Below are 20,378 nucleotides of genomic sequence, written 5' to 3' on the forward strand. Positions count from 1 at the left end.
GGGTAGGTGTTGGAGGGGGTGAGATAAAAATAATCGAAAATATTGTCACATCCATTGTTTATGGGGTCGCCGAAATGAATAGTGAATCTCCGTATGCCGTTTGGGTCCAAGTAGAGTCCCAATTGGCAGGCGGGTGAGGACTAAAGAAAAGAAAATGTTCAAATGACAGAGATTATGGATGTTTGTGTGTACGTTACGGTATAGCTGTCTGAACTTGGTACAAATAATACCTACTATCAGGAAAAAGTGCTGTGGGGGCATGACTCCTCTAGAAGACCTAGGGAAGGGGGCGAAATATAATTATAACTAAGAGCGACCTGTATTAGTGTTGAATCCATCCTCTTCGGGAATACGGGAGTGATTTCAACCAAAATTGGTACAACGCTGACTATCAGGAGACAATCTGCGTGGAGGTATGAAAACCGTAGTACACCTACGAGGGGTAAGATGAAGACATAATCGAAAATAGTGTCGAATCCATTCTTTTCGGGGTTGCTGAGAGGAATAGTGAAGCTCCGGAGATTATTGACGTCCAATTTCAGCCACCTGTTGTACAGGGGTAGAAAATGTGAAAAGCAAAATTTCCAAAATGACCGAGATAATGGACGTATTGCACCTGTCTCGGGCTCGGCAGAGAACTGAGTGTAAAATTTAATTTCACAAATAAATATTTGGACGGAAATCTTCTGGAAGTTGAACTTCAGAAATCAAACCCGAGCGTCGAAGTCCCATCCTCCCTGTTTTGAACTGGCGAACGGCACAACGGCTACGCTCAAGAGCATACGGGCAATGGTCTGTTCATTAGAAAATTGGGCACTTAATCTAACTATATTGAAAGTAGGATGCTCTATGATAAAAGAGGAATACACTATATCTGAATAATAAAAATGTTTTGTTCTCAATCAAGACATAATTTTAATAAACTGATAGAGTCACATGAAAAATCGGTAACACGAGAAAATGCCATATTATTAAACACAAAAAATCAGTTATATGGAAAATGCCGTTTAATGTCCATGTCAATCCCTATCACTTCTGAATAACCTTTTGGCATTCCCAAATCAGCTTATTAATACTAGACACATGTATCTTGCACTTATCAATCAATAGGGATCTGTCCCTTTGTCTAACATCGGTACCCGCAGGTATCCGCTTTATTAATACCCAACAACACATAAATTATACAAAAATAAAAGATAATATTCCCGTGAGAGAAACAATATTCTTTGACAGAGTTTGCAGTATTAAAATCTTTCTATACGATACAATTCCGCACATTTACCCTGTCATGAAAATCATGTCGTCGCTTGTCGCTAATAAAATCTACTTCATAACGTTAATTATATCACACTATCGCATATACGGGTTTCTCCGGGGGCACTACCTTATTCTGCTATATTACAAAGCGAACACACACAATGTGGATTTCCTGAAAATCACCATAAATCACCATACACTGATATAATACACTGACTGACAGAGCAAATGCTACACCAAGAAGGAGTGGTTCGAAAGGGATGAAAGTTGGGGAAAAAACAGAGAAGGCACGGACGAATAATTGATGTTTATTTCAAACCGATATGCAGGTTACACAATGCGCACGGCATCGACTCAGTAGGATGTAGGACCACAGCGAGCGGCGATGCACGCAGAAACACGTCGAGGTACAGAGTCAATAAGAGTGCGGATGGTGTCCTGAGGGATGGTTCTCCATTCTCTGTCAACCATTTGCCACAGTTGGTCGTCCGTACGAGGCTGGGGCAGAGTTTGCAAACGGCGTCCAATGAGATCCCACACGTGTTCGATTGGTGAGAGATCCGGAGAGTACGCTGGCCACGGAAGCATCTGTACACCTCGTAGAGCCTGTTGGGAGATGCGAGCAGTGTGTGGGCGGGCATTATCCTGCTGAAATAGAGCATTGGGCAGCCCCTGAAGGTACGGAAGTGCCACCGGCCGCAGCACATGCTGCACGTAGTGGTGGGCATTTAACGTGCCTTGAATACGCACTAGAGGTGACGTGGAATCATACGCAATAGTGCCCCAAACCATGATGCCGCGTTGTCTAGCGGTAGGGCGCTCCACAGTTACTGCCGGATTTGACCTTTCTCCACGCCGACGCCACACTCGTCTGCGGTGACTATCACTGACAAAACAGAAGCGTGACTCATCGGAGAACACGACGTTCCGCCATTCCCTCATCCAAGTCGCTCTAGCCCGGCACCATGCCAGGCGTGCACGTCTATGCTGTGGAGTCAATGGTAGTCTTCTGAGCGGACGCCGGGAGTGCAGGCCTCCTTCAACCAATCGACGGGAAATTGTTCTGGTCGATATTGGAACAGCCAGGGTGTCTTGCACATGCTGAAGAATGGCGGTTGACGTGCCGTGCGGGGCTGCCACCGCTTGGCAGCGGATGCGCCGATCCTCGCGTGCTGACGTCACTCGGGCTGCGCCTGGACCCCTCGCACGTGCCACATGTCCCTGCGCCAACCATCTTCGCCACAGGCGCTGCACCGTGGACACATCCCTATGGGTATCGGCTGCGATTTGACGAAGCGACCAACCTGCCCTTCTCAGCCCGATCACCATACCCCTCGTAAAGTCGTCTGTCTGCTGGAAATGCCTCCGTTGACGGCGGCCTGGCATTCTTAGCTATACACGTGTCCTGTGGCACACGACAACACGTTCTACAATGACTGCCGGCTGAGAAATCACGGTACGAAGTGGGCCATTCGCCAACGCCGTGTCCCATTTATCGTTCGCTACGTGCGCAGCACAGCGGCGCATTTCACATCATGAGCATACCTCAGTGACGTCAGTCTACCCTGCAATTGGCATAAAGTTCTGACCACTCCTTCTTGGTGTTGCATTTGCTCTGTCAGTCAGTGTACATAAATATAAACACATGAAGAATGACGCAATTACCTGTAAATACATCAACACAAATATATAATTCACACACTTTAATGCCTTCTGAAACTGTGACCCTTTACAAGTCTCCTGGTGTCGAACCAAGGACATCGATACCAATCGGGTATTGAACCATGTTAGTTCGACTTCGAGGCGCACCCGAAGTCCCTATATGACCTCATTTGAATATCAAATTGGGAGGATTACTTCACCTATCAAATCATGAAAAATACAACTTTGATAGGACAAGTTATTGGCACTTGAATGTTTAATAGAGTGCGAAAGTGAGGGAAACATCTTATGTGAACATTTGAGAGCATTGACAGAAGAAAGGACCAACCGCTTAGGCCTGGCATTCCATTCCTTCTGAAGGCCTTAAATCTTTCCCTAAGAGGCAGCCTGTCCTCGTCAGCTGGGAGAATACTTACTTTCACTTCGCTCCCAGACGTAATTCTCATTTCAATTCTCTCGCTCTTCTCCAGGCAAGTATAATCATTTATGGATACCTTCAATATCATTTTATCTCACTGCTTCAACTATATCATTATGGGTTCATTCCTCATCATTATATTTATCATTATCAACATATTCTTAATCTGTCATCTTAAGCATTTTCACATCTTCCGTTTCGCCTTTCACTTCACACACGTGTATCACAAACTCAAGATCCTAAGTCGACAGGTGATTTAATTAGCATAACGTTTATCCGCGTAACTATACAGATCATTGATTGCACCTCGAGCCAACATCTCCTTCTTTCAGTTGTCCGCATCCTTAAGATCAAAAGGGGACTAACTTGAACCATGCATTAAAGTCGTAAGCCGTGAAGCATTTGAATAATAAAACTTTGAAGAATTGTGAAGACGAATCTCAACTAATAAAACTCGGAATGGATTATGAAATCTGCTGAATTATCAATTCAACCCTTACAATTGCTTCACCCAAACATACAACATATGTGCCCGTACATACTAATTCATGCAAAATCCACGGAATAAATATTCGTGATTAATCCATAATCACAGAAGACAAAAGCACAGGAAATCAAACTAATAAATAAACTTTGGCGCATTGAAACACTCATGTTGCGGCAGCTACACGTTATCAAAGTACATATTGAAAAATTCTATATTTACAAAGTTACGTTTAATCCGACACCTGTGAATTTCATGCTTAGGAATATGGAATTCACTTATCATTGCTGCGTATAACCGCACTTTTATCAGAGGGTACCCGTAGAGATTTAAGCCTCCATCACTGGTACTTCGTTAGCAGAGAGTCCTAGTTTCATCTTCTTCGTGGTTGCGTCCATGGTGACTTCATCGGCAATCTCCCACTGTTGGAAGATCTGGATGGTCCGTCATTGAAATAATACAGATACACTGGCGCGTTCTAGTAAAGTATAATCCAATAATGCAGCCACAATGGCGAGTTCTGGTAGAGTAGAGTCCTGGATTCGACGAGCACTCACACACATATGGACAAATGGGAAACTGGTGATTGAAGCATTGTCTATATGCCTTCTAAGAACATAATATGGCTAGACTCACTCATAGGCTCGAATGGACTACCCGAGTAACGGTTGCAGTCTCTGAAGATCACTACTCGATTCCCCTTTGTTATAAAACGGCACAATTATAAGCCTTATTTAATCCTATGTGAGCGTCACTTGTTCACTTAGGTAGGTAGCATTTCCTAGCTAATCTAACAACTTTTACTTTTTAGAATAAACGTCTCCTATTACTGCACATGACTTAATAACGGCAAAATAATTATTGGTGTTCTATAGTCAATAACTCACTACGTCTTGGCGATTAATGGAATTTTACCCGTTCTTTGAAATTATTCACGTGAGCCGATACTGACTTTACTAGTCTGCATCCCCTTAATATATATTGGGATCAGAATCGCATATGTCCACACACCACAATTATTATTTTACACAAGAAAAATGTGATTATATTATAAACGTGTATCAGTCTAACATGGAATATGCCCCTGTCTAACACGATTATTTAGAACACTGAATAACACAGAGTATTGTTGAGTAACACTGAGTCACGCCGAATGAGCAACACTGGTTCAGAATGAATGACTGAGTCTGAACAACGAATGAATAATGAATGAATACTAATGTCTGGCCTGATCTTCTTTTGTAGGAGAACCTTTTCTTTTTGCTAGTTGCTTACGTCGCACCGACACAGATAGGTCTTATGGCGACGATGGGACAGGAAAGTGCTAGGAGTGGGAAGGAAGCGGCCGTGGCCTTAATTAAGGTACAGCCTGGTGTGAAAATGCGAAACCACGGAAAACCATTTTCAGGGCTGCCAACAGTGGGATTCGAACCTGCTATCTCCCTAATACTGGATACTAGCCGCACTGAAAGAGGTTGGTAAGTAGGAGATCCAGGTCGTCAACTATGGAAAGGGTAATCTCCGCCCACAAGGCCCAAATCGGTCCGTTGATAATTATTCCTCAGGGTCGTATGAATACTCAATTTGTAGATCACAACTTCTTCCTTTTACTGATCTATTTTCATGCAAATCTCATCACTGAAACTCTGGTAATCTCATAAGCTTTCTCTTGGATTTCAACGCGCGGAATAGTGTGAGGTAGGGACTACCCTATCTCTCTCTTGATAAGCGCGAGGTCAGATGTTTCATATCACCACACATCTGTTTAATGTGCGTCATTACTAATACATCTTCTTACATTATTAAATATTGTAAATTATGCTGATTTCAATGAGTCCTTACCAGCAAATTTCTAAGACTTGTACCAAAGTTTGATTATTATTATTATTATTATTATTATTATTATTATTATTATTATTATTATTATTATTATTATTATTATTATTATTATTAATTATTATTATTACTTGAGGCGCGGAAATTGTGAGTTGGCATCCATAAATATACGATGGTAATATCCAGTTTTCAAATTATAATCCTTCAAAGTTAACTCCTCCTCCTGACCTAGGAGGTATTTTAGTGTGGCGTGCTGTTTTTATCTCGCTTGCTGGATAGGGTGCGCAATTTCAAGGTTTCCCTGTACTGAGAGCTTTCTCCCTTACAGCGTAATTAGAGCTACACCTCTCGAGCTAGCGCAGCGTCGCTCGCATCCCGGACCGGGCGTAAAATGAGTATTACGACCAAATATATCGCAGAATGACGCCGTGGCATTAAGGTACAGCCCCAGCATTTGCGTGGGGTGAAAATGGGAAACCACGGAAAACCATCTTCAGGACTGCCTACAGTTGGGTTCGAACATACTATCTCCCGAATACTGGATACCGGCCGCACTTAAGCGAGTGCAGCTATCGAGGTCGGTAATATGTTTACTCTCCAGGGTCGGCTTATTCCCTCGGACTCAGCGACGGTTCCCACCTCTAGCGCTTTAAGGGCAGTGTCCTGGAGTGTGAGACATTGGGTCGGGAGATACAACTCGGGAGGATGGCCAGTACATCGCCCAGGCGGCCTCACATGCTAAGCTTTTATCCCCTTGTTGGGGGATGGGAAGACTGGAATCGATTGACAAGGATGAGGGAAAGAAGCGGCCGTGGCCATAAGTTAAGTACTATCCCGGCATTTTCCCGGAGGAGAAGTGGTAACAACAGGAAACCACTTCGAGGATGGCTGAGGAGGGAATCGAGACCCCGTCTACTCAGTTGACCTCCCGAGGCTGAGTGGCAGAGACGGGAATCGAACCCGGGCCTCCGGGAGTGGCAGCTATTCACATCAACTACTACACCTCAGAGGCGGAATTTTATACACTTGCTGATAAATTTCTAGTATCTTCGGGGTTTGTTCGGAATAGGAGAATTCTACTTTTGCAATCCAGTAAATCCAAGGAGACTCCAGACGAAAAGCTAAATACAAGGAAAGGCAATTAGATGCCCTCCGACCAGCCGGGATGTCACCGGTCTAACTTACTCACACATTCCAGGCAGTATCCATGGTAGATTCTGTTGAGATTGCAGTCTCATTATCAAGTAACAATATTAAAAAGACGAAAAAGTCCGAGCGCACTGCTTGAGGAATAAACTGAATTTGGCAAAATCTCAAACCTGCCTGGGAAAAAAATTCGGGGGTCTATCAGATCAAAAGTCGTCTATACTGAAATTCAGCCGAGGATCCGAACTTCGTCCTTGATATAACCAGTTTACAAAATTTTTCACTTTATCCCTATCGTGACTTCTCTTATTAGGAATTATTTCAACGCTAAATATGATAACTAGACGGTACAAGCTCAACATAATAATGTATCTGAGATAGAAAACTTCATTCTTAAGGGAAGGAAGGAGTTGTAATAGTACATAGTACATAATAAAGAGGCGTGTGTTAAACTTCCTCGTTCCAACAACAATAAAACATGTAAATTTTGAATAAGTATAGCATATTTGTCACTTACAGCATGCCGCAATGACCCGCCGTCAGTACATGATGCCTGTCCAATATGCTTGCACCGCAGTAGTGGACGTAAGCTTTGGTTTCAGGGTTTATATATCCCATTGAAGCCTGAAAAAATATTATTATAAAGACAACATGCATTTACGGTAGGAAGAAAAATATTTTCATTATTATCCTAGACCACTTAAAGCCAGTAATGGCTCGTGACTTTTAGGGATATGACTTCACACATTTAATCTCAAAAATACATTATTATAGCATTTCTTCCCCGTGGACATTAAATGGTTTCGAGGTAAAACAAACATGATATTAAGGATGGAATATGCACACACACACCTAAGCCAAAAATCAGAAGTTTACGATGTTACTGCTGAATGTGTGAGGCTTAAATTCCGTACATCTACGTATCTTTAGAAAATTGGCCCTAAGAAATGTTAGGCAGTGGAAGCAACATTCTCAAAAATATTCTAAGTAGAATGCTTTTATGCACGCATTTAGTGCCAAGTGTCACAGGACGGTACAATGTGGGCCGTTCTGTAAAACAACTAGAAGAAAGAGACAATGTATGTATTGTCACGCGTTTAATTCGTCGCGACGGTCTGAAATACACACCGTCGTGTCCTAGAGATCGCCAGGGCCAAAGTGTCGCATCGATCTTTTCAAGTGCATGACATGACATCTTATGGGTCAGGCCATGCGAACGCGTGAATCGTCAGCAGTCCGCTGCCTGTACATCAGTGCCACTAACCGCTCTGTCGGGTATTTTCAGTTGCGTGCAGTTTTAAATACGACTAGAATTGCTTTATCAGCTTAAGTAATATATTATGCACCCATTTCGCTAAGAGGAAGGATGATTTTTGTAATTATGTTCGTATTTTCATCCCAGCAATTTGTTACATTATCCTTAACCTCTTCACATGCAAGTCATTTTCAGCCTTATGCATGTCCGACACCAGATTTTTACGGAAATTTCGACAATGGTTGAAATAGGCTAAAAATACCTTCTATTTACACAGCTACTAAACTGTTATGGAAAGACAGAATTGATGATAGTTTGCTATTGGCTCTTTTACCAGATTCAAAATGAAGTGATAAATATCTACAGAATATTTATTGCAAGTTATCTTCACTATACTCATGAAAGTCTGCGTTATCATAACCCTAAAATTTCTAAAAGGAATCTTCCTTCATGCTTTCTGTGCATTTTGACGTACCCATCTCAGAAAACATCTCTGAAAGAAAAACACAAGGAAGATAATGATCGTCAGAATACGTGAGGTGATTTATGAATCATACATCGTTTGAACATAACATGTGATGAACAACAAAATTACAACGTCAGACCGAACTCGGAAGTGGAGAAGGACCCATTGCTTGAAATCCGAATTAACTCGTGTTCGGGATAGCGGCTGCAGCACTGAAGGACACAGAAACAACAATGAAAACACATAAATGGTAAAATTAACATAAATCACAAAATTACTCACCTTGAGGGCAGTAGTATCAAATATAACGCGTGGAGGACCCATACAATAAAGGAATAAAGAGGACAGGATCTTAAAATTAATGCTTGAGGGGTCGTTAACTACCAAATAAGAAGCGATATTAAAAGTTAATTTAAAAACTTAATAAATTTTTAAATTTTATTTTATCTTTTTATCTATATATATAAAATTGCATGTTGGTATATTTGACGTTAATAGACTCAAAAACTACTAGAACGATATTTGATGAAAATTTCACAGTTTGTTCTCATTACTTCTGAGAGGGATTAAAAAGTAGTTTGAACGAAATCCGATGGGTAGTTTTCTATTTTTCTATTTTTGGTAATTTTACTTAATTCCAAAGCCGCGAGAAGATTGGATCGACTTTATGGACAGATTGACGCTAGGTGGCAGCAGCTTACGCCATATCTTCATAGTAATAAATGCTGTATATAGGAGGATGGGAACACGTCGCCAAGGAGGTTCATTTTTATGCCTGTTATTTGGAAATAGCAATCCAACATGCCGTGATCGAGATGTACCTTCATGTCATAGGACGAACTTGTATAGGTCTGCCCAGTTTGAAAAAATGTAGCTGTGTATTATATGGTGTAAAATATATATGAAAAATCTGAAAAATATAATATGAACTGTGGAATGACACGAGTTATCACCCACTCCTAACGAAGAGAAACTGAGGGTTTCCAACGAGCAAAGGTGACTGTACGTAATAGGTATATAGAGTATATACATCTTCTTTTGCTACCGCTTTTTCCCACAAGTGTGGGGTCGCAGGTGCGAACTGCGTCGCACATTGGATTTGGCCCTGTTTTACGGCCTGATGCCATTTCTGATGCCAACCCTATATGGAGGGATGTAATCACTATTGCGTGTTCCTGTGGAGGTTTGTAGTGTGGTATGCTGTCTGAATATGATGAGGAGAGTGTTAGGGCGGACAAATACACCCAGTCCGCGAGCCGGAAGTATTAATCAGAAGCGATTAACATCTTCGACTCGGCCAGGAATCGAACCTGAGACCCTCTGAAGGGAAGGCAATTACGCTGACCATTCAGCCAACGAGTCGGACATAGGTCTACATATATATAAATGTCATTGTGTGGGTAGATATGTATTACACCTCCTCCTAATCCACTGAAGCGATTTCAACCGAACTTGGTACACTTACGACTTTGTATCAGGAAAAACCGCGCGCGGACAAGACACCACAAGCACCCTTAAAGTCGAGGGGAGAGGGGTCACGGTATAAATATAATCTAAATTAGTGTCGAATCCATACTTTTCGGGGTCGCTGAAATGAATAGTGACACTCCGGAGTTTTTGAAGTACAAGTTAAGCCCCATTTGGGGTTGGGGGCGAGTGGGGTGTGAGATATAAAAGTAATCGAAAATGGTGTCGAATCCATAGCTTTCCGCGTCGCTCAGATAAATAGTGACACTCCGGATTCTTACTAAGTCCAAGTTCATCACCCTTTGGGGTGGGTGCGAGATATAAAAATAATCGGAAAAAGTGTCGAATTCATAGTTTTCGCGGGCGATGAGATAAATAGTGGCACTTAAGATTCTTTAAGTCCAAGATCGGCCCCCTTTGGCGTAAGTGGTGAGAAGGTGTGAAAAAGTAAAATTACCAAAATGACCGGAGTTATGGATGTACGTGCAGCATTCCTGTCAACTAAATTTGGTGGAAATATTACTTAGTATGTGTGAAAAATGCTGTGAGGCCAAGACACCCCTAGAAACTTCAGAGGAAGGTCTGAAATACAAATTCAAATTAAAACGATCAATAATAATGCCGAATCCATAGTTTTCAGGACTACTGGGGCGATTTGAACCAAAATTGGTACACTTATGACTTACTGTCAGGAGACTAACTGCGTGGGGGAAAGGCACCCCTAACACCCTTAGGGGTGGGGGTGAGTGTACCATAAAAATGATCGAAAATAGTGCCGAATCCATTCTTTTCGGGGTCGCTGAAATGAATAGTGACAGTCCGGATGGCATTGAAGTGCAAGTTGAGCCTTAATCGGCAAGGGCGTGAGAAGGGGTGAATAAAAGAAAATTTCTAAATGACCGAGATTATGGAATTTTGTGTGTATGTTCCAGCATAGGTGTCAATTAATCTTGGTGCAAATATTACCTGCTATCTGTAAAAAATACTGTGGGGCCAAGACACCCGTAAAAGACCTATGGGAGGAGGCGAAATGTAATTATAACTAAAAACGACTGTTGTTATTGTTGAATACATACGTTTCTGGACTAGGGGAGTGATTTCAACCAAACTTCGTACACTTATGACTTACTATCAGGAGACAAACTGCGTAGAGGTATGATAACACTAGCACCTGAGGGCGTGAGATGTTAAATATCGAAAATAGTGTCGAATCCAACGTTTTCAGGGTCGCTGAGAAGAATAGTGACACTCCGGACGTCGTTAAAGTCTATATTCAACCCCCATCGGCGTGAAGATGAGAAAGATGGAAAATAAAATTTCAAAAATGATCAAATTTACAGATGCATCCGTGTTTCCTCTAGCAGAGCCCTCATATAAAATTGATACACATTTCAATTACCGGTTGGGGAAAACACCACTAGCACTCCTAGCGGAGGTGGTGAAATTGCAAGAATAAAGGAAAATACTGATATTAATGTCGAATGCATCATTTACGAGGTCGCTAAGTTCAACTGTGACACTCTGAATGGTTAAGTCATACTTCATCGCAGTCAGTATGGAGGTTGAGGAGGGGTGAAAATGAATGTAAAAATAACCAAGATTATGGATGTATGCGGGTATGTTCCAGAATAGCTCTCAACGAAACTTCGTGCACATATGACTCACCAACTGGAAAAAAGTACTATGAAGATGAATCATCCCAAAGTGGGGGGGGGAGGGGGTTGGGGGTTGGGAGGGGATGAAATGGGAAAATAATGGAAAATAACCAATATTAATGTCGAAAACATTGTTTATATGGCTCACATTCAGTCTCCCCTGAGATGGGCTTAATAGTAAATAGCTTAAAATGACCGAGATTAGTGATGAATCCACTGCTCTTGGGGGTAGCAAGGCTGATTGGTGACGGTCTCAATGAGAGTTGAAATCGCGAAAAACATATCTATAGCAGTTATCAATTTTTTTTTTGAAAGGATCAGATACTTCCCAGTCAAATCGAGCTTCCACAAGGACAACGTTTTACTCGAAAATTAAAAAAGTATGAAGCTTGAAATCAAAGACATCTAAATAACTATAAAAGTACATAATAGATGGTAAAATCAACATCCCAAAAATGTATTCTACAACATTTCACTTCACACATAACTAACTGGTAACACAAATCTTAAAGGTAAACATTCTAAAAGCATCCTTGCAACTCCGGGTACTACAGACTGTATATATATACAATTAATATATCTTTTAAAAACCAACAAAACTCAAAGAAAAATAAATTGAAGAGCAAATACTACTTAAAGAATTTTAAATAAAATTAAATAAAAGCAGATACCTATATAGACTATCACAATAAAAGTAAATGTTTGGGTGATTTAAAAAATCGTATATCTTTTAATAAATTAATAAGTAATGCTTAATTAAAATGTTGAAAATTTAAAATATTGAAAATGTTGCAACCTATTTAATAAGTTATAATTATTTGGACCATAATGAAAATGCATAAATCAAGAGGCCTACCACTGATCATCTAACTTAAAATTAATTCCCACTCGATAAATGAAATAAGGGCCCGCAACTGTTTAAAATTGAAATTTGCTATACATTCCTACATCAGTAATAAGCTACACACACGGATACACGCACTAAAAACAAAATGTGGCCCCAACAGCAAATAAAAATTACACGAATAAATAAATGAAGTTTAAATGACAATAAATAAATGACAGAAAATTTTCCCAACTAAGTTAAAAACCACAAGGGAAAAATAATATAAACGTTTAACAATTAATAACAGAACACGGACGCACACTACTGGAGCTAGTCGTTACCGAAGCCAAGCTATCAGTCATTAAAAGTAGTTAAAGCCACTAAAAATTAATGCGTACACACAAGATAAGATAACATAATATAAGATCAAATAAGATAAGATAATATATGATGCAACAAATTACAAAGGCTAAGATCACAAACAATTGGGAGAATGGGACAAGAGAACGTTAACCAAATGACATTTATAACATTAAAAGGCGACAAGCAAATTTCAATTCCTCACAGGTTCGACGTTATAGAAAAAAATAATAATTATCATTATGGTCGTGGATGACAGTACGAAATAACATTTACATTTCATTAAACGGTTCGCCGAAAGCTTTGTTAAGTTTGAATAGAGGAAGCTTTGGACAGGGCCAGATGCGTGCATGAGGTATCACATTATTTAGACCCCAGAAAAACGCAAATAACGATCCCATAACTTAACCAAGGGCAACAGACACAATAATAGCACAGTTAGAAAGCAAATACAAGAACGAAGAAAATTAGAAAGGAATACACAGGCCAAAATTTAATAATAATAACAATAATAATAACTCCAAAGAATGAGTTGAAAATTCAGCACGAACGATAAGTTAATAAATTTAAACAAATAGAATACACAACCTCATACACGCATAACTAGCGACTCCATATTGCCTCACAATTTCATTATAGATCTTGAAATTTTAGCCCATAATCAAAACTTTTAAAAGGTAGTTACATATTTAAAAATGAATCTTGATGATGAATTGGTCTTTTTTAAGAAAATTTCATTTGCAGAAGTGAACACAGTACAGTTACGTAAGCAAACGTTCGCCGAAAAGGTAAATTAATATGTAAGCGAGATTCGCGATAGTCTTTTTACTTCACATAATCCACGGCCTTAGACGAGCTCTCAAAAATATTAAGATTTCACCGTACTTACATCTTTGTGGTAGAATATCCAATTTCACAACTTACAGCACATTTATAAGCTAACCATGCCGGTAACGGTAAACACTCACACGACATTTCTCATATAATAAGTTTAAAGGTAGGTTGGAGCAAATACAGCAGAGACAATACACGACACTTACGGATTTCGCCTTGCTAAAATGGGAGATAATTCGACGGTAGCGCTCCTAGTGACTTGACCTGAACAAATCGCGCTAAATTCAAATATCAATGGAAATGTATATACGGAAATGGATAAATAAATTACGTCTAGAAAGAAAGTGGTATTGAGATATTAACTTCGAAGTTGCTAAAGCAATTCTGGATAAATGAATGAAGAATTATTTAAAAGGTTATTATTCAAAGACTGAAATTAGACATATAAACAAGGTGTGAAATGGACTGCTGTGAAATGGCTTGATCTTTCATTTATGCATTACTTTTTTAGCTTTAGCATACCTGCCTGAAATCTTATGGTTGGATTTGTCTTTTTTCCTCATTTAAAAACATTGTATCATCACATTAAGACATTTGTCAATAAAAATATCGGCACATTTCTTACACATATGATGCAATGAATTAACATTTAATAACTGGACAATTTTCCTATTAACATGAAGCCTACTAACAGAAAGAAAATCTATAAAATCCCGGCTTTAATCTGAGAAGAGGGATAAAAGAAAGAAAAGTTTGAAAATGTTGTCGATAGTGATGCTTTGAGGAATATTTACGTACAATTAGAGTAAAAATGTAACATGCCCTTGGCTGTATAGTCGAGGATTTTTAAAGTCGCTGGCCTGGAAATGATCTGAACAGATCTTACAATTCATGTACAAGCGTAACGTCCCTCCTTTCTTGTACACTTTATCCAAATCGCTTCTGTGACATTTCAAAACCCACAGATCACACCTACAACAACACATCGGTATTGAAGGTTAACTGCTGCACTATACAATATTTTAAGCCCGTTAAAACATGGGTCGAGCAGGTCAGAAGATAATGAAGTACTATAAACATCTCTGTCACTGGAAGAATATATATGCAAACACAGTATTACTTACATGTTCTTGTCACGAGGGAACCTGAAGAACGACCGCGCATTTTTCTCTACTTCGTAATTACTGCAGCCAAACACAGAACATACCTTTCCCCTCATGTTGAGAGGATATATCACGGAATGGCACACGCTACTATTTAATTATGCCAACTCACTGAAAACGCATAAATAACACCAAAAACTTCACACAAAAATACATGTGCTCTTATGACAGAATCACTACCGTTCAGGTCTATCCGCTAGAGTGAGCTCCAATAGCTGTCCCTCGATATCTCGCTCAGTGTCGCGTATTGTTTCTACTGTATTTAGTTGGAGCCACAAGGGCATAGCCTTAATTCTCCACTACCTAGCCTGGAGTGTCTAACTCCATTTTCAAGACTCTCCAACCACACCAAAATGTCTTCCAAAGTACACGCGCTGACACAGCCATCTTGCACTACAGCCACCAGAGAAGTCGAGCTCTCTCCTCGACGCGACCGGTGCGCACCGAGCAGAAGTCCGTGATGCGCATGCACCCAGCTAATTGGTCCACATATTGAGCGAATAGGGGAGGATCCAGCAATGACGTCATAATTGCAGATAACAGTTTTAAAATACATTTGCACTGTAGACTGCACAAATAGAGGAGCGTTCCAAACAATGGGTGATAATGAGAGATAACATTCCAATACATAAGCAGACATGCCCAAATATATAATTGTTTCCATTTTCATGTTACAATGGCAATCATATTTACATCCGAGTTAACTCGGGCATGGCTTAGAAAAAGTTAATAAAATGTATTTTGAGCTTTACCTGCCTGTACCTATTTAATATACTTCTTTACAGATTAAACTGAGAGTAGTCGCCAACATTTGTCGTGCAGAAAATGCCAAACACCCCTCTGTCGAGTTTGGTTGTGAGGTGTGGCTCCCGTATCAGAAAGGCCACATACACTATCTCGAGAGAGTTCAGATAAGGTTCACGAAGTGTATTAGTTTGGGATTCCTGGGCAAGCATGTATGAAGAATTTGTAAACATTCTTGACATGTATACTCCGGCATCGCGCCGAAAATATCTGAACGCATTGTTAGCAGCCAAATGCTTGAAGATTAAAATGAACTGTCAGGCTATACTGGAGCTGATTCCTCCTCATGCTCCAAGCAGGCGACAAGGCAGAATTGCACATTGCACCTGCCGAAACGCAGGGTAGTCGCACACGAAAATTCTTGGTTCATGCAAGCACCTAGGCGCATAAATCAGCTAGAAGTGTCACTCGTCATTTTTCACCACCCTTCCACTGCAGTTCGGAAAGTTCTTCTCAGGGGTGGAACGTGTAAATTGTGTACATTATGTGAATTTTTATGTGAATTGTCTGTAAAAAAAACATGTGAAGATGTATATTTGTATGTTTTTATAAATATGTGTATTACTTAATTTTCTAATATATTATCTGTAATTGGGACATCCTGCAGGTGATAAATAAATATATTGAATAGAATATATTCAGATCTTGAATCGTTCCTTGGAATTTGACCACCAGCTTATCGAGTGAAGCTATTGACATTCTAAAATAATTTAAAACATTGTCGTCCTTTAATTTTCAGTAGACGTTGTGAAACGCCCCGTTTATATATCTAGAACAGTAGTTGAGATGTACGACGCAACACCTTCTCCGCCTTTTCACTTCAAGACTCTAGTACACAGTGTGTAATATTCACGGAGCCATCTTCCACGAAGATTTTGTGGTGGTGGTGGCTATTATTTATTAAGGGGAGTAACAGAAATGAAAATGCAAGTGCACCAAAGTTATCGGCATACAAACGCAAGGGTCACGAATGAGGAGAAAATAAAAGATTCCATAGGCATCGCAAGTCTAATACCCTCTGGCCGGAAGAGATCAGGAGTTGATTATGGGAGGGCGGAAGCCTGTTATAAGAAAGTAGAAGCAATGCCAGATTTGCTAGAGGGTCCGCAGTTGCCAATCCAAGCTCCCAAATTCAGAGCACATGAATATCTGTGTTATCATAGCCGGTACGGTAAAAATGTATAAGACATAAATTTAATTCTATATAACTTTGGTTATGTAATATTTATCGTTACGACCAATAACATTATAAATATTTGAGAATTAAATTTTAGGCCTTCCCCTAAACTACCATTTCATTCAGCGTGAATAAAATTATTTATAGCCTAGATTGTAGCGACGTTTTTCCCGACTTTTCATACCAATGTTTATTAAAATAGGACAACTAATAACATACATATTTAAAAATTAAATTTTAGGCCTTCCCCTAAACTACCATTTCTATCAGCGTGAATAAAATTATTGATTGCTTAGATTGTAGCGACTTATTCCCCGACTTTACATACCGATTTTCATTAAATTCTATTTAGCCGTTTGCTAGTGATGTGTGTACAGACAGACAGACAGACAGACAGACAGACAGACAGACAGACAGACAGACAGACAGACAGACAGACAGACAGACAGACAGACAGACAGACAGACTGACAGACATTACGGGAAAGTAAAAAGTGCATTTCCTTGATACTGTGGACATGACCGATACAGAAATACCATTCTTTTCAAATTCTGAGCAATGTACAGACAAAACTCTTATTTCATATATATGTAGATTTTCAGTTCAATTAACTATGTTGAATTATTCTCAATATACTGAGACTCTTGCTCCGACACATAGCTAGTTAATACTTAATACCTTTTTTTACCGCGTTGAATGTTTAGTATCTGAGCTAATCTCTTCATATCCACATTCCGTAGGGCAATGAACTAATTGGTACTCACCTGGAAAGGGAATTCGCCAGGCAAAGCTTCCCTTCCTTCAATTATTTGTTCGTCATTTCGTGTGATTGTGCGTCCCTCTGTATGAAACAAAAGAAATAACATGTGCCTTATGTACAAATTCTGATGTTATTCTCCTTGTGATAGAGTTGCTGCTCTATAAATTGCAGTTAATGTTAGAAGAAGAGATCCCCTCATCTTCATTGTGACATTTCTTCGTGAGAGTAAATTAAAAGAAAGGAATGAAGACAAAATATTGAAGAGAAAATTATATTTTCTCGCCATCTATCCAAAGTGTGTTTTGCACGATTAAAGGAAGATCTTAGGGATGGTTTGAACATGAAATACCAATCGAATGATTATACTGTGTAATCATTTCTTTGAAATTGGAATGTGCTTCGGTTGTAATTAGTGTCAAAGAATTATTGTCACAATATAATGTAGGTATGCAAATACACACAGCGTAATTAATTTGTAAATTGTTCTATTTTATAATTTAATTAATTATTAAGTGTATTTTTACCGGGTGGCTGGCCCACCATTTAGTTCTATTGAAACCCAACAAACACTCAATTTCTATTAAGTTGTATATAGCTCTGCATCCTGCATTTGGGTTTGAAGTGTAAAGGAGTGATGGAACTGGAAGAGAAAGTACTAGTATGCACAATTTACCCGCTCAATCCTACAGCCATTGTGCAAAGATGCGATTTCTTTGTCTCTGAAATAACACAAGCACCCGCAATACGATCGAATTAATACTTAATGCCAGGTGATCTTAAATATACACCGTAAACCATGATTGAAAATCGTGGCACGGATATTAGCTTCCGAGAAAGAAGGATCATAGATTAATATCACTCTTCTTGCTAGTGTCATGTACGTTTTTGTTGTGGCTTAGTCGATGATGTGCCGCTAGGCCGTGGTGTATTTAACTTATTTTGTTTATTTACTCACTTATTAGTATTTCTTTCAGTGCCGAAGTTAGACATCGAGTCCCCCTCCTACACTTACTCATATATTAATTGATAATCTAAAATAAAATACTAAGAGAGGCTTGCAGACTGAACGCTGAAAGGCATAACAGTCTATAATGATAATGAATGAATGAATGAATTTAAATAGTTAAAAATAAATTTTTAAAAATTTAAAAAATTTACTAACTAAAGTGATATCCCCCATTGCGCAACAGTCTATAAGGGCACTGGCCTACCAAGCGACCGCTGCTGAGATAGATAGATAAGGAACACGTAGGTCTATGAAGACCCTTTGTGTCCGACCGCTGGTCAGCCCGAAAACTAAATTAATATTTCAACTCTTAAAACTAACTGATCCTCAGGCACGCACACATTCATACTTGATGCAGTCCGTTTCTCTCAGTAGTTAGTATCCTCAGCGACATTAACTCTTGATACAGAGCTAGTTTCTCTGACGTGAGCTGGCAGGGAAATCCATAGTCATCACAAATCTATTAATTTTATTTGTGCGGTGCACTGGAATAGTGAGAAAGGATCTTGAACGGATATTCAAGTCATGAAATTATGATAAAAAAGAAGAATCTGGAAGAAATATATCAACGGCTGATTTTACACTCTAAACACCATCCTTAAAATGAGTAGCTGTCGACGTTTATCAGACTTAAGCCATTTTTAGTGCATATGGTGATATGAACATCATACCCAATATTGTAAATAAATCGCAGGCAGGAATTCTGTGCTCTTTTAAGTGTTTGTTCCCTCGTCATGTCAACTAGAAGAACACCACAATAATCAGTGAGTATCGATGGTATAGTTTTTGGAATCTAGCATGACAGACGTTTTTGAACAGCAGGACTTGACGTATATTTAACGGGATTTATTCATACCTACCAGGTCACATCACAGCACTTACTGATTCACTTACGATAAATGCCAATACGTTGTTATGTTGCTAATTTATGGAAACGCAATGCGGGACTCCTTCGAGTTGCAACGGCCGTATCACGAGTAGTTTCCTGACAGCAGACTTCGTACTACTAACGTGTTCCGAAAACTTGAACGATGATTGTCGTCTGGGACACTTGAAAGGGTTTCTCCTTTTAGGATGCACCTATAATAACGTCTGGTCCAAATGGGGAGACTTGTTTGGACGTTCTCCGGGATAAATCTCATGTTAGTATATGGCCACTTACACGACAGACCAACATCAGCCAGTCGTCTTTTATGCTAATATTTAATAATAATACGTTTCACCCGTACCATCTGCAGTTACATCCAGCAGCTCCAGTCCACGGACGTGGTTTCGATGTTCCAGTAAAATTTCCTCAATGGATATTACCCGTTTGACCAATGATGGAGTCGTCCTGTCAAGAGTCCTGTTTTCAGATTCTTTCACAACAATGGAACTGTGTGTCGATACAATATGCACTATTGGAACCCAGAGAGTCACCATTTAACACAGGGTGCATTTCAAAGTACAGAGGGGAGTAAATGCACGGTATCGAATATTGGACGACTACCTATTCGCCATATTTTTCTTCAACCTCCACCTGACGGATGCACATTAACGCCATTTTTTGTCAAAATTAACTCCCACAATTGCTGCAGAGCGTGCCACTACGTAGTTTAAAGAGAAGATGGATCCACGCTGGATCAGTAGTGGTTCAAAACCATCTTCATGCTTCATCTTTATATATAAAAGGCTAACTCAGACTAACAGTAATCAACGCCCAGCCATAACTACTCGACATAAATATATGAAATTTTGGGGATACACTTATATTACAGTGTAGATGCTCACTAAGGGAGGATTTTTCGATATTCCTTCGCTAA

The 20,378-nt window shown here is 39.6% G+C and overlaps 1 protein-coding gene across 1 annotated transcript in view; it reads right to left on the reverse strand.

The window, feature by feature from the left end:
* The window catches only part of LOC136874568 (trypsin eta), a 43,239-nt gene extending 25,593 nt beyond the window's left edge, over positions 1–17,646 (reverse strand). The window contains exons 1-2 of the mRNA XM_068225483.1: positions 17,575–17,646; positions 7,321–7,427 (exon numbers count right to left, since the gene is read on the reverse strand). Of these exons, the coding sequence (XP_068081584.1) occupies positions 7,321–7,421 (101 nt within the window). The 5' untranslated portion in view covers positions 7,422–7,427; positions 17,575–17,646. The remainder of the gene's footprint in view (positions 1–7,320; positions 7,428–17,574) is intronic.
* Between the last annotated feature and the right edge of the window lie 2,732 nt (positions 17,647–20,378).

This window comes from Anabrus simplex, chromosome 1, assembly GCF_040414725.1.
Source record: "Anabrus simplex isolate iqAnaSimp1 chromosome 1, ASM4041472v1, whole genome shotgun sequence".
Classification (NCBI taxonomy): Eukaryota; Metazoa; Arthropoda; class Insecta; order Orthoptera; family Tettigoniidae; genus Anabrus; species Anabrus simplex.